The 19788-nt window shown below is 38.1% G+C and overlaps 1 protein-coding gene across 1 annotated transcript in view; it reads left to right on the forward strand.

Moving 5' to 3' along the window:
• RNF169 (ring finger protein 169) overlaps positions 1-19788 on the forward strand; it is an 83041-nt gene that overhangs the window by 47137 nt on the left and 16116 nt on the right. Inside the window, exon 4 of the mRNA XM_074372638.1 lies at positions 4984-5102. Coding sequence (XP_074228739.1) covers positions 4984-5102 — 119 coding nt within the window. The remainder of the gene's footprint in view (positions 1-4983; positions 5103-19788) is intronic.

Below are 19788 nucleotides of genomic sequence, written 5' to 3' on the forward strand. Positions count from 1 at the left end.
TATTTCCTTAACTCGATTTCCTCAAAGTTTGTATTTTACTTCCCTTTACTCTTTATAGTGCCCCAAGCAGCACAGTTCTAGATACAGGGTAGGTCCTCAGTATTAGATTAGATACTCAGTTTAAACTTAACCTAATTAGACTTCTCATTGGGCCATATCTTGCTTGAATTTTTTCCCCTTACTTATTTACCAAGCAAATTACTGAAAATGGTTATAAATGGAAAATTTAACTAATATTTGGAAGCAGTTTTGGAGGATCCACTGATTACGCTCAAATCGATGATTACAATTGAGGTTTTTTTCCTTTAGTAACTCGTATTTGATTGGACATCTTCTATTGCTTGTTGTATGTACTTAACATATCTTTAGAATCATATATTTTAAAATATTTTGTGATTCAGGCTTGTTAGTATTTCAGGTTATATTTTTAATTTGGTGGATTTAATAAAGCTTTATCGTATATAAAGACGGACAACATAGAATAGAGGAAAAAAATCTCTGAATGAGAAGTCTGCCTCTTAAACGGGTCCCAGCATTGTAATAGACTGTGTACAAACTTTGGCAAGGTTAATTTCTCTGTGTTTTTGGTTTACTCTTTGCAGTCATTTTTCCTGAACTTCAAAAATTGAGATTACTTAAGTTTTCTTAGATTGATAGTATTTGCTGACTGTCAGCATGCACGTGGGGCTCTTTGATTCTAGTAATAATAATAATTATTATCATGTAATTATTATTAAAAACAACCATTTGCATTCCAGTCTTCTAAAAGATTCAGTTTACAAACATGAAGTTCTTGTGTACTCAGTGCTCTGTTCATTGGGAACTACAGAAGGAAAAAGACTGCAGTTGGAGAGAATACAGTTCATCTAGGAAGGCAAGAATGAAACATATGATAGTCTTATGCATATAGTATGTCTTCTGACTAATAGCCTCAAGTGCTGTATGTGGTCTCTAAAGACTGCAAACTCTGCCTCTTCACCCCAAAGGGACTGTCCATTAGGGCCCCATTAGGACAAGCCAATCTCGACAGAGAGAGCTTACTCTTTACTATGGGCCTTTGATAGAATGAACCTGCTGTTTTTGGCCTTGCCAGATCCAAGTTCCCTCCAGGAAATGATCTCTAGTATTAATTAATAACAAGAATTGGAAATTAGTCTAATTATTTTTTCTTTTGCCACTACAATCTTTGAAATAGAAATGAATTTTATCAACCTATAATTTAATCTTAAAAGGAATCAGGAAGTACAAATTCTGATTGGCAATAGCCAGGTTTGCAAATTTTTCTATGGAAAACATATTGAATAAAACTGAATCTATGAACACTTCAAGTTTTAGATTTTTATGATTTTATGTTTTTTTCTGGTTGCTTTTATATTTTTGAGGAATTATTAAATGACTAATTTTGCTCTAAATGTGTCTTAAGAGCTTTTGGTGTTGAACAAATAACTTCATTGAGCCAAGGAAACATTCAAATTGGGACTGAAGAGAAGCTCAGATGGTCTCAGTGGAAAGCCAACTGAAGGATTATATTTTAGAGAGTATTATGATTAGAACTGGACTGATCATTTTACCCACCTGCTCTAAATACCTCAGTGGCTCCCCATTTCCTGTGGAATTTAAATGAGAACTCTTAACTCCAACATTTAGGTCCTTAGTATTATTCTAGTTTATCTTTCCATCCTTGCTTACAACCCCCAAACTCTAGGGAACAGAGCTGTTTGCTTACCCCAAGTATCTAACCTTTGCTTTCCCTCCTGAGAGTCTTGGTCTTGCATTTCATCTCATTGAAACGCCACTGACCTTAACTGTTGAAAGGCTATTTATCTTTCCATGTCCAGTTCAAAAGCTGTCACCTTCCTGGAGCCTATAGGGATTCCTTACTTGTTTCTCCACTCCTGTCATCCATTTCTCCCCTCTCAACTTTCCTCTCCTCACTTTGTAACTTTTATAGGACTTACTGCATTCTTCCTTACCTTATGGTTATTTGTATGTTTATGTGTCGCTACTTGATGTGTAAGTTTGTTGAGTATAGGGAATGTGTCCTACCTATTTTTAAATCTCCTGTAGTACCTTGCACATCACAAGTGTTTGATACATGTGTACCAAACTGAATTCAAATAGAGGGAGGAAGGTGCTTATTCTAGAAGCATAGTTATCTGCTGTTACTTGTTCAGAATGGAAATAAAATAGGCACCATGTTTAATTTATTATGATTTATTGTGGTACAGTTAATACTGATAATAATGTGAATTGCTGGGAAACAATTTGGTGTAACAATTATAGTCACATCAAAGATGATAAGGCTAAAAGTGAAAAATTGCTTCTCATCCCACAACCTAGAGATAACCCCTATAAACATTTTGGTAAGTATCCTTCCAGACTTCTTTTCTAAGTGTGTAGGTATAAAATATATTGTTTTTCTTTTCAGAAACTGCAACCCATTATATATACTGTTTTATAACATTTTAAAATATAAGTTGTGGAAGTCTTTCCATGTAAATAAAGAACCCCACATCGTTATTTAGTGGCCTGCTAGTTACTCTTTACTGTAGAATTTGTTTTAATTAATCTCCTGTTGATTTTTTGCTACCTTAGACCACCACTGTGATGAAAGTCTCTTGGCTCATTAGTTCCTTAGAATAAATTACTAGAGGTGGAATGATCAGATCAAAGGGAGTGTACCTTTTAAGACTTTCTGGTACTTCTTATTCAGTTGACCTCCAGAAAGTTTGTATATAATTATACTCCCACTAGTAGTAAAAAAGTGCTAAACTAATTTCCTCACACCCTTGCCAACTCTGTATATTATCATTCTGTTAATTTTTTTAGGCACATTTAGAAAAATATCACTTCAGAGATTTCCATCTTAGGAATCCATAGTGCTATAGGCTTATTCTTATCCAAAGTTAAAGATGAGAGGTAAATATTTTCCTATCTTCTGCTCTAGGTTTTTTGGGGTAGAAATATAGAGGGATTGGGGTACCTTCTGTTTATATAATTATTTTTTATAAGGTAAATTTATTTTCAACAATTAAAAGAAATCTGGCATATAGCTATTATAATACCAAAGTTTTTTTCTTAAAAGATTAGTAGTATTTAAATTGATACAAGCAAATCTATCTTCCGTGGAGCACTTACTACTTGTTAGCTAATGTACTATGCGCTTTTAACGGTTTATCACAATCTGTGAGTAGACAAAGCATTCTTAATTTTTCAGGTGAGAAACTGAGGCTCAGAAAGATAGTGACAATGATAGCTAAGTAATAGAGCTGGGATTTAATTATTCTCTTACTTGGTACTGAAATGATTATGAAGACAGACCTAAGTAAACAGAAACTGCATTATTTATCCCCTGTTGAGTCTACTGATGTCAAAGCTTTTCTTTTTCCCAGAGTTGAAAATTTGATTATGCTATTTATGCTATTAAAGTTTCTCCAGTGAATTTTTTGTACAACAGGGTTCTTTAAGGAGTGATACCCTAATAAATTGAAAAGCTCTATAAATTCTAATTCTTCAACTCTTTCTCAGAGGTCATTAGGGAACTTAGCCTATTGTATGCACGTGCCTCTCAGCCTATAGAGTAACAAAGCATTTAAGGAATACAAGGTACTCTGACCTATAGGATGCCTTGCATGCCCCATCTACAACTCTAACTTTGATAGTCATTTAATCATTAGATAACTGGTTAATCATTAGATGATTAAACATTTCTTTGTTTACTTACTATATATAATGGTGTTAGAAGTTTTAAAGAAAAGGTCGTCATTTACTCTTAGAGAGTTTGTCTAAAGTTCCTAAATAAGAAGCTGCAGTTCAGTGTGATTAGTTGCTCCCCCTAACGACTCCTAATGAATCATGAGCAAATCCTCATGACACGTTGTATGCAAAAGGCACATGTAAAAGAAACTTCAGATGTAAATTTAAGGACTCAAAAGGAGACTCTAAAATAAAAGGAAGGAAATGAGTGAGTGTCATTAAGATGTAAAAAGCTGATGTAGCAGTATTTGGAAGCCCTTGCAGAGAAAGTGACATTTAAGATGCCTCTGAAAGGCCAATTGGTATTTTATAGGCAGAGAATGTAGAAGGGGAATCTTAGGCAAAGGGAATAATAGCATGTCCAAAAGAATAGGAATTTTGAAAGACTATGATGGTACATGTGGAGAAAGTAGTTTGATTGTACTAGAGCTCAAGGAGTTACCTGTGTGGGAACAGGAGGGAGAAAAACTATGAAAGAGAGTCAGATCTAGTTTGTGAAGGTTATTGGATCATGCTGTGGGGTTGAGACCTTGTGACGTCACCAACAGTTATGCAGAGGAGTGACAGGATTCTGTCTGTGTGCCTGATACTGTGGAAAGGATTAGAGGGAAGAAAGACTGGAGAGTGCAAGGCTTGTGAGTAGATTATTGCAATAGTCCAGGCAGAAGATGACGAGAATCCAAGGAAAGACAATGACAGTGATTATACATGGGAAGAGTTAGATCTGAGAGACATTTTAGGAGTAGAAGGGAGTACAGTGGAAATAACATGGAGGCAGTCTGGGGACAGACACTCTGGATCTAAGTACCAGCATAGCTACTTATTAACTCTACAATCCTAGGCAATTGAACTATTCTGAGCCTCAGTTTGCCATCTATAAAAGACAGGTAATAACCCCTTCTTAGTGGGGCTGGTTAAAGAGTAAATGAAATAAAGTATTTAGAGGTGTTGGGGTACTGAAAACTTCTATACAATGTTGTAACTTTGAAGAAAAGAAAGTTGTGGATTGAAGCTTCTAACTGGGTTGGTAGTGGGACTTAGAGAAGAAAAATAAGTGAGTTTGATTTTGGAAATACTGTTAGAGATGCATTTGGGATCTCTAGGAGGCAGTTGGAAACGTAGATTGGAACTCAGAGAGAAGTGACATAGACTAGATTTGAACAATAGCTATGGGAGATGCCATGGGAACCCCAAATGGACAGTGTTGTCTCCCTTGTCTCCTGACAGTGTCCTGCACGTCTCTCAGATTCAGAGAATGAAGAACCTTCCCGAGTCAAGATGATACAGACACACCGCTCGGCATTTGTTTCCAAGAACAATTCCTACTCCTTAGCTTTCCTGGCAGGGTAAGAGGCTGATACTGAATTCAGTCAGGGTTCTTTCATTTTCGGGTATAAGACAAAAGGGACTGGGGGTGCAAAAGTACTTGTTGTAGCTACTTTGGGGAAGGTGGGAGTGGGGAAAAGAGGGGGAACTGGTTTTCAAATATGGATTAGGAACAAGGGGCTAATCTGAATTTTTGAAGAAAAGTAAGTTTGACCCATTTGTGGTATCCTCAGGATAAGACTATGCTAATTGCTCTGCTGCGAAGATAAGAAAATACTAAGTTTCAATTCCAGATGATATTTAGGAAATCAGTATGGAGTTGTTAGTACTGACAATGAGATGAGTCATATTGATATGTTAAAAGAATTAGTACGGTGGTGGTTGCATAGCAATGTGACTGTAAACTTAAAATGGTTAAAATGGTAACTTTTTTTTTTCTTTTTAAGTTTTATTAGGTAGAATTATTATAGTTTGCACATACACATTATATTGCATGTAAATACATATATACAATATACTGCATAATTTTTTTAGTTTACATATATGTACTGATTATTGTTTCTAAGAACAGATTAGAGCTTTATCTTTCTAACCGTACATAGTTATCAAAGGAATAAAGCCAACTACAAAATCAGAATCAACAGAATGCAGTAATCCAATCATAAAGGACAGTCAGTGTGCTTACAAATTTTCAAGAGATCAATCATCTTAGTTATAAGTAATGAGTAGTTCATTTATGTCCTTATTATTATTTTTTAGATTCCTCATATAAATGGTGTCATATGGCATTTTTCTTTCTCTTTCCGGTCCACTTCACTTAGAATGACAATCTTCAGGTCCATCCATATTGCTGCAAATGGCGTTATTTTATTCTTTTTTATGGCTGATTGTATTGTACTGTTCCATTGTATATATGTACCACATCTTTATCCAGTCATCTGTTGATGGACATTTGGGTTGTTTCCAAGTCTTGGCTATCATAAACAGTGTCTTTTAGAATTTTATTTTTCTCTGGATATATGCCCAGGAGTGGGATTGCTGGATCACATGGTAAGTCTATTTTCAGTTTTTTAAGGAACCTCCATACTGTCCTCCATAGTGGCTGCACCAGTTCACACTCCCACCAACAGTGTAGGAGGGTTCCCTTTTCTCCACACCCTCTCCAGCATCTATTGTTTGTAGACTTTTCAATGATGGCCATTCTGGCTGGTGTGAGGTGATAATCTCATTGTAGTTTTGATCTGCATTTCTCTAACAGTGATGCTAAGCATTTTTTCATGAGCCTTCTGGCCATTTGTATGTCTCTTCACTGGAGAATTGCTTGTTTAGGTCTTCTGCCCATTTTTGGATTGGGTTTCTTGTTTCTTTGATACTAAGGTGTACGAGCTGTTTGTATATTTTGGAAATTAGTCCCTTGTCAGTCACATCATTTGCAAGTATTTTCTCCCATTCTGTAGGCTGTCTTTTCGTTTTGTTGATGGTATCCTTAGCTGTGCAAAAGCTTTTAAGTTTAACTAAATCCCATTTGTTTATTTTTGCTTTTAATTCCAGTACTCCAGGAGCTGGTTAAAAAAACATTGCTGTAATATATGTCCACGAGTGTTCTGCCTATGTTTTCCTCTAGGAGTTTTATAGTATCTGGTCTTACATTTAGGTCTTTACTCCATTTTGAGTTTATTTTTGTACATGGTGTTAGAGAATGTTCTAATTTCAGTCTTTTACAGGTAGCTGTTAAAATGGTAACTTTTATGTTATATATAGTTTGCCACAATTTAAAAAATTAGCATTGTTAATAGTTTTGGGTTATTTCAGATGCATTTTTTCTTATCGGTTAAGCAACAGCAAATATTAGGTTTTCTCTGCAAGTTCTTTTCCTAAAGAGAGTTCATATGTATAGGCTTTAAAATTTTTTACACCTGTATTTAAATGAAATTAATCTGCCTTTATTTTACTTCTCTACTTTATAAACTTTTCTTTCTTAAGCCCAAAAGCATGGAGGTAAGAGTGAGTAGACCTGATCGGATGGTTATTTTGGAAGGAATCCATCGATAAATTGTGGCTGTGAGTCTTGGCAGCAGCTATTTTCACTTGAAAAATTCAAAGCAAAAAGAGCTTTGAACACTATTACAATGTTCTGTAGTCCTTTGAAAATCAAACCTCTTCCAGATGGGCAGACAGAGATATAGTTAGCCCAAGGTCATTTCTAAGTTAATCATAAAATATACATTAATTGAAAAGAATTAACTTGAACCATAAGATATATAATTATAAAGTTAAACTTTTAAATATCTGAAAAACTGGTTTGTTTAAATTTATTTATTTTCATTCCTCATCCCCTCTTCACCACTAGAATCTGGTTGTAAATTATTCTAAAGCTCAGTCTGGAAAAACTTTCTCTGTTGAGCTAGTGTCTTTTCTAAGAGCTACGTGTCCATTTGTGTTTTTCATCTTTGCTTTGGCTGTCAGGAAGTTTAGGATTAGGACAGAGTTTTTAATTCAGTCATCATGGTTTTTCAACATGGCCTATAATTTTAAAAGCTAGTTTTTGGTATACTCTTCTCATATTTATTACTTACTTCTTTATTCTCTGTTAAGGCTCAGTCTTTGTATTTTTACTGTAAGTCAACTTAAAAGTCTTCTTAGGAATAGGGTATAACCATAAACATAAATATAATCAAACTATCCTCTTTTCAGTTTAAAAGATGAAAAAAAGAAAGCGATGGAGTAATTCCAGTACTGCTATTCAGTACAAAATTGTATCTTAAGTAAATGGTGCCTAGTGAGATTTCTGGCACATGATAAGCCTTCAGTGAGTATTGCTGCTGCTACTTTGTTGTTACCTTGTCTTAAAATTCTTAGAGCTGAAGAGGACCTTAAATATTGTCTTACCTAATTCCTTTGTTTTATGGATGAGAAGATGAAAGCCCAGAGAGAGAATGTGGCTTGCCAAATCTTAGACTGCTAGAATAGTAGGAAGCTGAGTTAAAACTGACGTTTCTTGGCTCTTTCTACTACACTCTCTTGTCCCCTATGACCTTCTTATAGAGCCCTATGCTGCCTCTGCCCATTTTCCCACTAGACTTTAAATCCTTTACAAGCAGGGGCAAAATCTTGTTCACCACTGTATTCACAGTACTTAGTACTGTGCCAGGCACATAATAGAGGCTCAGTAATACTTGTGGAATGTTTGAATGAGATAGATCTTGTGTCCATGGGTAACTTAAAGGGGGGCTTTGTCAGAAATGGTTGCCAAACTTACAGCCTAGGGTCTCAAGGAATGGAGGACTCTAGGAGCTGTGGAGGAAACAGATTGGCTAGCAGCTGTGTTTTAGACTAGATTCCATAGGATTAGTGTGGGATTTAGGGGGGTGTCTAGTGACCACATTGATAAAGCTTTTATACTATAAAGTTGCTAGTTTTTTAATGCATTAGGAATACCTTACTTACTTATTTTTTTTACTTTTTTTATTGAATAATAGTCACTTTACAATGTTGTGTCAAATTCTAGTGTAGAGCACAATTTTTCAGTTATACATGAACACATACATATTCATTGTCACATTTTTTTTCTGCTATGAGTTACCACAAGATCTTGTATATATTTCCCTGTGCTATACAGTATAATCTTGTTTATCATCATTCTGCATTTTAAAATCCCAGTCTGTCCCTTCCCACCCCCAACCATAAGTTTGTATTCTATGTCTGTGAGTCTGTTTCTGTTTTGTACTTTTTTTTTTTTTTTTTTTTTTTTTTTTAGATTCCACATACGAGTGATCTCATATGGTATTTTTCTTTCTTTCTGGCTTACCTCACTTAGAATGACATTCTCCAGGAACATCCATGTTGCTACAAATGGCGTTATGTTGTTGGTTTTTGTGGCTGAATAGTATTCCATCATATAAATATACCACAGCTTCTTTATTCAGTCATCTGTTGATGGACATTTAGGCTGTTTCCATGTCTTGGCTATTGTAAATAGTGCTGCTATGAACATTGGGGTGCAGGTGTCATTTTGAAGTAGGGTTCCTTCTGGATATATGCCCAGGAGTGGGACTGCTGGATCATATGGTAAGTATTTTTAGTCTTTTGAGGAATCTCCATACTGTTTTCCACAGTGGCTTTCCTTGCTTCCCTCTCCCACTCTTAATGATTTAATTGCCTTCTTTTACAATTTTGTGTTTATTCTATTTGTAATTCATGGCAGTTACCTCCTTTCCAGTTATGAGTTTCTCATTTTTGTAGCATCCTGCTTCTTTTCTGTTTAGAGTAGACCTGTCAATATTTCTTTTAGCATGGGTTTAGTGTTGGTGAACTCTTTTAGTTTTTGCTTGTCTGTGAAGTTCTTTCTCTCTCCTTCTATTCTAAAGGATAGTCTTGGTGGATAGAGTATCCTAGGCTGCACCTTTTTTTCATTCAGGACTTTGAATATATCTTGCCACTCCCTTCTGGCCTGTAGTGTTTGTATAGAGAAATCAGCTGAGAGCCTTATAGGGGCTCCCTTGTAACTCACTCTTTGTTTTTCTCTTGGTGCCTTTAGGATCCTTTCTTTATCCTTGACTCTGGCCATCTTGATTATGATGTGTCTTGGTGGGGGTCTGTTTGGGACCCTCTGGCCTTCCTATACTTGGATATCTGATTCCTTCTTTAGGTTTGGGAAGTTTTCAGTCATGATTTCTTCAAATACCTTTTCAATCCCCTTTGTTCTTTCTTCCCCTTCTGGAACCCCTATTATACGTAGATTGGCACGCTTTATATTATCCCATAGGTCCCTTATATTGTTTTCATTGTTTTTTATTTGTTTTTCTCTCAGCTGTTCTGATTGGGTGCTTTCTGTTGTCCTGTCTTCTAGGTCACTTATTCATTCCTCTGCATTTTCTAGCCTGCTTTGTACAGCCTTTAGGTCAGCTCTCATCTCAGCAAATGAGTTTACTAATTCTACTTGGTTCTTTATAGCTTCTATTTCATTTTTGACGTATTTTATATCTCTAAACACTATCTCTTTTAGTTCCTTCAGTACTTTGATCACTCCTCTTTTGAAATCTTGATCTAGTAGGCCATCAATGTCTATTTCCTTGATCATGCTTTCAGGGGATTTCTCTTGATCTTTTAATTGGGAGTGGTTCCTCTGCTTCTTCATATTGCTCATATCTCTCTGGCACTGTGGCTTAAGGAGTATCAGTTATCTCGTTCTGGAGATGGTATGCTCTTAATGATTTTATTGAGAGGTCTTTGTGTCTTCACCCTGTTTCGCGAACTCAGCTTGCTGTTTCCAGAGGCCCTCTGTTGGCACCCTCGTCTGTGCTGCTCCCAGTGGCTGTTGGCTAGCAGATCGTGCCCCCTCCCAGCACTGGGTCAGGTGCTGAGCTCTTTCCTGGTGGGGGGGCGGGTCACTCCCCCTCCCGATGCCACAGTCAGATGCGCTAGGGCGAGGCAAGTGGTTCAGTCACGCCCCCTCCCAGCACCGTGGTCAGGTGCTGTGTTCCTGCCAGGAAGGCAGTTGGCCACCTGCCCTCTCCCGGCACTGGTCACTCTGCTGCTCTGTGCAGCTGCCCACTCCGCCTTGGGTCAGTGCTCCAAAGGTGGGCTCAGGGAAGACCGTGGAATGGTCCTGCCCCTGCTGTGTGCCAAATCTCAGCTCCTTGTTTGTCTCGGCAGCGTGAATTCTCTGAGGTGCCAGGGCAGAAAGATCCTATCTGCCTGGGCTGTAAGCAAGTCTCAGTCCTGCCTAGGAGGTTGCGGAGCCCCCTGGTTCGGATTCAGGTCTCAGCCCCGCCCGCGCCCAGGTGCTGTGCACAGGAGGAGATGGTGGTGGTGGCTGTACCCTGCCTCTCTTCTCACCAGAAGTGCCAGTAATTGTGGTGCGGGTCTCAGGAGACAAAGGCTATGGTGCTCCTGTCCCCAGGGCACACTAGCCTTGTTGCTTTGCTTTTTTCGCAATTTATGGGGGACCAAGGTTGTTCTGCTATGTATCCTGTCCCAGCTACGGCATGCAGCACCCTGCAGTCCCCCAGGGCTGCCTCAGTGCAGCCGCCCCAGTCCTCCACCCAGCTCGGGTGGCCTGTCCCGGCCCCAGCTGCCGGCTTGCATCTCGGGCTGGGTGTCGCGGGGACCCTCCGTGCCCGTTTAACTCAGTTCTGTTGGTCAAGGGGTGCTCGGGGCAGATATGAGCCTCGGAGGCTCCCCCTGTCCCCTCCACTGGATAGGGGAGACCCAGCGAACAAGCGCCAGTCCTCCTTTGCCACTCCCTCCCCGCGGGACTGGTCCCGCACTGTTTTGCTTTTTCTTTCTTTTTTCCTTTTCTCCTACCAGATTTTTGGCGTCTTTGTCTTTCGAAGAGGGCACTGTTCTGTCGGAGTTCAGCAGGTGCTCTGGTTGGCTGAGTAGGTCCGTAGATGTGAGTTTTGGTGTATTTGTGGGAGAGGGTGAGCTACAAGCGTCCTTCTACTCTGCCATCTTGCTTCTCCAGGAATACCTTATGATCTTTTCTAAAAATTCTATAAGAGAAAAATCTGTGTTCTACTGAGTAATAATTAAGCCTTAATTAAACAGAAATTAGCTACATTATTTTGTTTTCTTATGTCCAGATCCTTTAAGCCTGAGTCTGTGGTTCAGAGTGGGATGCAGCAAAAGAGATCTGAAGCATCTGTGCTTATTAAAAGGTGTGTGTAAGGGGAGAGAGAGAGACAGAGACTGACTGTAGACTCGGCAATATTAACTGTGTTCCCAGTCAGTGTCGGAGTGAATTAAAATACACAGACTTGTTCCTCTTTTTTAAAATGAACAAATGGAAATACAGATGCTTTCAGTTAACAGATATCAGACACATAAATGATATGACACTGGAAGACTAGTTCTAGAATTGATGAAAGGAGGCAAGCCAGAGAGGTGAGGGTAGAGAAGCTAGCCTAGGGAGGTTTTTAGGAAAGTAGCAGGTGAGCTTGAATAAAATCAGTTGACCTCTTCCTGTCTCATTTATGTAAAATGCTGGTTGTTATGCCTGACCTATTGCTGGCCAGGGGATTTCACTGAATGATTTCTTAAGATTCTTTTAATCTCAAAAATCGAAGTGTCTAGAAGTGGCTTAGATTAGAGTTTTAAAGGGTGGAGGAAATGTGGCCAGGGCATGGAAAGGAACAGGTAAGGGCAGTTAGAGAATTCTATAAAAATGTAAGGTGTAGACTTTGCAAGTTGTGTGTGGGGAATAGTCCAAACAGTAAGGAGACTATGAGAGAAAAAGAAGGTAGTGATTTAAAAGAAACCACAAAGCTTGATGATGGCGGAAGGGAGGGGAGGGGGGAGGGGAGGAGAGGGGAGGAGAGAGAGAGAGAGAGAGTTGAGGGGAGGGATAAAAGAACTGAAACAAATCAAGTGGATGAGCTGGTTAAGAGGACAAATCTTGTTAAAAGTATGGAGTACTGGAAAAGGAAGATAACTTAAAAAGAAATGATGTGGAACTTAAGGGATGTGGCAGGTTTTAAAGGTGTCAGGAATCTCTCTGCCATACTACAATAGAAATATCTTTGTAGTTTCCAGAGGGGGCTGCCAGGATGGTGAGGGGTGGCATTAGGGAACTAGCTTTTTCCTAGGGCTTCCTGCCACGTTGAGTACTTTATGTACCTCATTTCCTTTAGTTCTCACATTAATCCTATAAAGTTTATAACATTATTCTCATTTTATAGCTAAGGAGAATGCAGTTCGAAGAGGTTAAATAACTTGCCCCAGAACTTCTCACCTCAGTAGAGTGACAGAGATGGAATTGGAACTCAGGTCTCTCTTGACTCCTAACCTATATTCTTTCTATCAAGCCACTGTCAGAACCCTATGACAGAATGCTCTTCACTTAAATGTTTGTCTTGAAATGATCAACCTTTGCAACATAAAGCTTCCTTCCTTCTGTTTGTTTAATAATTTATACCCTGCCTTGTTCTAAAAAATACTTAAGTTTGCTACAGAGGTGAGTAAAAAGCTATCCTATTATCCTGTTGTTTGAGGAGACTCAAATCCTTTTGCATTATGCTAGGCTTTTTGGAATGCATCTGTGTAAAGTGTTCCTATCCATCAGCAAATACTATATGTCCAGAATAAGCAAATATGTAGACAGAAAGTAGATCAGTGGTTGCTTAGAGGAGAAGGTGAAGGAGGAGAAGGGTATGAAGTTTCTTTATGAGGTGATGGAAATGTTCTAAAATTGTGATGGTTAAATAACTGCAAATATACTAAAAACCATTAAATTGTACACTTTAAGAAAAAAGAAAGAGTGCTGGTGTACATATGGAAGGGAATCCAGTCATAAATCAACAAGGGAGGGGTTGTAACAAAGTCTTACCCATTTCTGGGTGCATGGCAGCTAGAGCTAGGCCTACGGAAGCTGCTGCTTTCACTCAAGTATGTGGGAGTGGGGCTCACACACCCAGGCTAGGGGCGGGGAGGTGGGTCCTCTCCAGCCTTTAGCTTCTTGGTGGGACTGAGCTCTGCAAGACCTGAGTCTGATTAAGAAACTAATGTGCTATGGGTATGTAAGAGGCAGAGAGAGTGATGAGTGAGCAGTTAAGAACATGAGCTGTCTAATGTTTTATATCATGTATTAACATTTGAAATCTCTTTACACAGTGTTTTATAAGCATTAAATCTTCTAGCTTTCCAGCTGCATGTTTATACTGGCTGCTCCTCCTTTTCTTTGTTTGTAAGACAGATTCATTGTGGTTGTGGGTATTTTTAGCTTAACTAGATATCCCAGAAACCATCTGGTCTCTTGGCAGTGGAAGTCTGAAGCTAGTTGCCTTTCAGACAATGCTGCTTTCTCTTGTTTATGACTTCAGTATGTGTTTTGAATAGAGAACTTCCCTGGACATGCTGGGTCTGTTCTTTGGCAAAGTAGAATGTAAGATCAGTATGCTGTGGTAGAAAGAGCACAGATCTTAGAATCTTGGAGATACAGGTTTAAACCTTGGCTCAGCTGTGTGACCTGGAAAAATCACTTCCCTTTGTAAATTGAGGATGCTCTACTTACAGTGTGTCTATATGGATTAAATGAAATACAATATATTTAAAACACTTACACAATGCCTGACAGATAGTAAATTCCTAATGAATGTTTAAGTTTTCTTTCCTTAAAGGGGAGATAGGCATTTCTGTATTTTTATTAATTTAGAAGAAATTCATCGAATATATCCCTGTGTCAGGCACTGTGTTAGGGTTTGGGAATTCAGAAATAGGTGTGTACAAAGGTAGGAGGAGTAGTTACTTGCCCTTTTTTTTAGCAAAAGATTATTTGAACTCTTAAATCTTAACATTATCAAGTTCACTGTTCTTGACTATTCTCAGCCAGCATTTTGAAGCCTCTTAATCTAACCAAATGCTACAGTAATATCTGTATATTATGTTTATGGTTTACATGGTATTTCCACATTTGTGATTTTTGTGGTTCTTCATGTGACAGTAACATAAAGGGGGGTAGAATTATATTGGAACAAAGTTTATGTGTGGTATTGAAATTGAGTTGGTATTAATTTGAAATAGATTGTTGTATTGTATTTTGTTTATTTTGGAGGTAATTAGGTTTATTTATTTACTTATTTTAGTGGAGGTACTGGGGATTGAACCCAGGATCTTATGTATGCTAAGCATGAGCTCTACCACTGAGCTATACTCCTCCCCTTGAAGAGTAATTGTAAACTAAGAAAGTAACTAAAACATATAAAGAAATAAGAAGGAAGTCAAAATGGTACACTAGGAGATATTTAACACAAATGAAGGCATTAATGGAGGTATTGTGCAACAAAAAAGGTATAAGACACATAGAACAGAAATAGAAAAATGCAGTTCTTCCTTATCAGTAATTACATTCAATGTAAATGAACTAAACTCTCCAGTTAAAAGGCAGAGATGGCAGAATGGCCAAGTATTTGCTGAGACTCACTTTCAATCCAGAGACAGAAATAGGTTGAAAGTGAAAGATGCAGTGACTGAAAGAACTTGAGTAGCTATTATAATATCAGACAATGTAGACTTTACAACAAAAATTATTACAGGATACAAAGAGGATTATTTTATAATGATAAAAAGGCCAGTCCACTAAGAAGATATAACAACTACTAACACATGTACAACTAAGAATGGACCCATAAAATATGAAGCAAAAACTGTAGAATTGAAAGTAGTAGTAGACATTTTAAAATTAATAGTTGAAGACACTAACACTCACTTTCAATGATAGGTAGAATATACAGGTGAAAGGAAAACAAAGGATATAGAAGACTTGAACAATACTCTGTACCAACTAGACCTACCATATATAGAGCACTCTATTCAACAACAGCAGAACACATATTCTTGCACATAGTCCATTCTTCAGAATAGACCATGTGATAGACCCTAAAACAACTCTAAATAAATTTAAATATATTGGAGTAATACATCTTTTTTTTTTTGGACCACAGTGGACTGAAGCTAGAAATCAGTAACAGAGGGAAACTGGAAAATTCACAAACACACAGAAATTAAACAACACATTCTTTAAAAAAAAAAAAAAAGAGTCAACAAAGAAACCATAAAAGAAATGAAAAGTTCTTTGAGAAGAACGTGAAAATGAAAACCCACATACCAAAACTTATTGGATGCAGTAAAAGCAGTGGTTAGAGGGAAATTGGTGGCTGTAAAAGCCTACACTAAAAAAGAAAAATCCCAAATAATTCAATCTTTTACTTTAAGGATCCAGAAAAGGAAGACTAAACTAAACTTACATCAAGCAGAAGGAAGGAAATAATAAAGATTATACTGATGACAAATGAAATAGAGAACAGAAAAACAGTGGAGAGAATCTTGAAAAGATCAACAAAATTACAAATCTTTAGCCAGACTGACTAAAAGAAGAGGGAGAACACTCAAATTACTAAAATCAGGAAAGAAAGTGGGGACATTACTACTTACCTTATAGAAATACAAAGGATTATAAAAGAATACTATGAACACTTTTATGCCAACAGATTAGATAACATGGATGAAATAGATGTATTCCTAGAAATAAACAAAAACTAACTAACTGACTCAAGAAGAAACAGAAAATCTGAATAGACCTGTAAGAAGTGAAAAGGTTGAACCAGTAATCAAAAAACATCTGACAAAGAAAAGCCCAGGACCGGATGGCTTCACTTGTGCTTCTACCAAAAATTTAAAGAAGAAATCAAGATGACTCAAAGTTTAGAAGATTGAACACTTCCCAACTTATTCATCCCTTGAGGCCAGTATTACCCTGATATCACAGCCAGATGCAGACATCACAAGAAAACTACAGACCAGCATCCTTTATGAAGCAAAACAACAAGAAGTCTTCATGCATTAGAGAGGGTAGGAGGAATACTTTGGCTTAACCTATCACCCATCCTCCAAGGTGGCACAGCTCAGGGCCAAAAGAAATTTTCCTGGCCCATGATTGTTCTTGTGGGGGAAAGTAAGAGTGTGTGGTGAACACCTGGCTCCTCCAGCTGTGCAAGACACTGCCAAAGAAGCCCATTTCTCTCCTACCTCAACCAGAGTACTGACTCATTAGCTACATGACTAAGGGGAAGGAAGAGGCTGGGAGAGTAGCAGATAGGACTCTCAGAGGGCATTAAAGAGATGAGATCTTACTAGGTACATTATAGACTCTATCAAGAAGCCCGCCCACAAGCCACTGGTCACACCTTACTCATGGATCCTCCCAGCTGGCCCATGGGCACTCCCGTCACTCCACATACCTTCCTCACACATGCTGATACCCTGTGGCTGGCTCTCTGTGCATGCTTCCAGTGACAGCAGGGTTTGGCAGATGGTCAGTTAAGCATGTGTAGAAAGCTAGCCAGAATCTGTGGGCAAGGGAGAGACCACAAACTAGAGCTTTAGTGCCACCCTTAGGAAAGTTAAAAGGGAGGCTGTCAGCCCTTGGCCTGGTGTGTTGCAGGATCAAGAGAAGGCATACAAGCTTAGGAGTTGTGCCACAAGAGGGAGCAAGAGGTGAGGAACTGGTGTAGAATGTCTGAGAAACCCTGAGAAACCCTGAGAAACTACCAGGGCTAATGGAAGGTATTTATCTCCTGAAGGCAGTTAGTAAAGATTGGTTAAGAAAGATTTGCTACTTCAGATACAAGAACAGCAATGCAAAACTTCAGAGAATGTAAAAAATCAAGGAAACATGATGGCATCAAGGGATCACAATCTTCCAGAAGTGGATCTCAAAGACATGGAGGTCTGTGACTTATCCAATAAAGACTTAAAAATAGCTGTTTTAAGGAAGCTCAGTGAGCTATAAGAAAACATAGACAAATCAATGGAATTAGGAAAACGGTACGTGGGAAAAAAAAGTTTAACAAAGAGACAGATCATAAAAGAAATAATCAAACAAATTCTGGAGTAGAAGAATACAGTGAATCAAAAGAAAAATGCAGTTGAGAGCACCACTACAGAATGGATCAAGCAGAAGAAAGGAGACTGAAAAAGAATGTAGAAAGCTTACATGATCTATGGGATACCAGTAAAAGAACAGTGTGTGAATTATTGGAGTTCCAGAAGGAAAAGAGGGAGAGAGAGATGGGGGCAAAAAGCTTATTTAAAGTAATAAGAGCTGAGAACTCCCCAAATCTGGGAAGAGGTTTGGATATCTAAGTTTGTGAAGCTCATAGGTCATCAAACTCAACTTTGAGATCTTCTCCAAAACACTCTATGATCAGGCCACCCAACATGGCTGTTCCCTTGCTCTTTGTACATCCTCTGCTTGACCAGTCCCTGCGTCACCTGCATCCTACTCACATGACTTCCCTTCCCTCTTAATCATATAATATAATCAGTAAATGCCTACATATTTGCCCTTTGCCTGCACCCCTCACCCCCGGCAGTGATTGTTCTAATCTTTAGATTAGAACATTTCCACCATGATAGTTTATCAAAGGGGCAGTGAGGGACATGCTCTTCTGCTGGTTTCCCTGGTAACCAATGAGCCAACTTGACATCAGTTCCCCCTGTAACTGGCAATCTTCCTTTCCCCCTGCTCTTGTAGTCTGTTGCCATGTCCTGCCTGCCATCTGCTGCACACAGTGGGGTGTTGCTCCAGGACCTTGCTTCAGACATATAAGATCCCCCTATCCATTAAACCATTGATGTCTCTGTCACTGACTCTGGGCTTTTCTTCAGTCTTGAGGCTGGGCAAGTTACAGGGCTTGCAGGCCTGCAGAGTGCAGCCCAACAGACACATTATAATAGAACTGTCAAATACTGAAGACAAAGTGAGAATCTTAAAAGCAGCAAGGGAAAAGAGGCTTATAACTGAAGGGAACTTCTATAACACTATCAGTGGAATTCTCAGCAGAAACATTACAGGCCAAGGGAGTGGGATGATACATTTAAAGCACTGAAAGAAAAATCCTGCAACCAAGAATACTCTATCCAATAAAGTTGTCCTTCAGATATGAAGGAGAGATGAAGACTTTCCCAGACAAACAAGCTGAGGGAGTTCATCACCACTAGACCTATCTTATAAGAAATGCTGAAAGGAGTTTTTCAAGCTGAAACAAAATGATACATGAAAATATACAACACCACACTGGTAAAGGTAAGTATATGGTCATATTAAGAATACTCTAATAATGTAACATGGTGGTGTGTTAACCACTTAACTCTAGTAGAAATGTTAAAAGGACAAGAGTATTAAAAATAACTATGGCTAAACTAGTTTGTTAATAAATACACAATATAAAAAGATATCAAGTGTTTTGTGTCAGAATGTTTTGTGACATCAAAAGCAAAATGGAGGGGACTAAAAGGGTAAAGTTTTGTATGCAATCAAAGTTGTTATTAAACATGAAATTGACTGTTGTATCTATAAGATGTTTTATGAAAGCCTCATGATAACCACAAAGCAAAAACCTATAGTGGATTCACAAAAAATAGAAAGTAGGGAATGAAAGCATACCTCTACAGAAAATCACCAATTCACAAGGGAGGGATAAAGGAACAAGAAAACAATAAGACAGCCAGAAAACAATGACTAAGATGGCATTAGTAAATCCCTACCTAGCAATGACTCTAAATGTAAAAAATGTAATAAATTCTCCAGTCAAAAGGCAGAGTGGCTAGGTGGATAAAAAAACAAAAACAAAAACAAAGCCCAACTATCTGCTGCCTACAAGAGAGTCATTTCAGCTTTACAGACACATATAAGCCTCAAAGTGAAGGGGTGAGAAAAGATATTCCATGCAAATGAGAGCCAGAGTGGGAAAGAGAATAGGAGTAGCTATTCTTATATAGAGAAGACTTAAAGCCAAAATGGTAACAACAATGAAGGACACTATATAACGATAAAGGGATCAATTCCTCAAGAAGATAAAATAATCATATATGAACCCAACACTGGAGCACATAAATATATTAAGTAATTACTAACAGATCTGAAGGGAGAAATAGACAACAATACAATAATAGTAAAGGACTCCAGCACCCTGCTTTCCACAATGGGTTAATCATCCAGACAGGTAATACATAAGGAAATGTTGGAACTGAACTATACTTTAGACCAAATGGGACAAATAGACGTATACAGAACATTCAATCCAACAAGAGTAGAATATACATTCTTTTCAACTGCATATGGAACATTCTCTAAGATAGATCATACAGGTTACAAAACAAGTCTTAGCAAATTTAAGGAGATTGAAATCATACTAAGTATCTTTTCTG

This window comes from Camelus bactrianus, chromosome 10 (assembly GCF_048773025.1).
Source record: "Camelus bactrianus isolate YW-2024 breed Bactrian camel chromosome 10, ASM4877302v1, whole genome shotgun sequence".
Classification (NCBI taxonomy): domain Eukaryota; kingdom Metazoa; phylum Chordata; class Mammalia; order Artiodactyla; family Camelidae; genus Camelus; species Camelus bactrianus.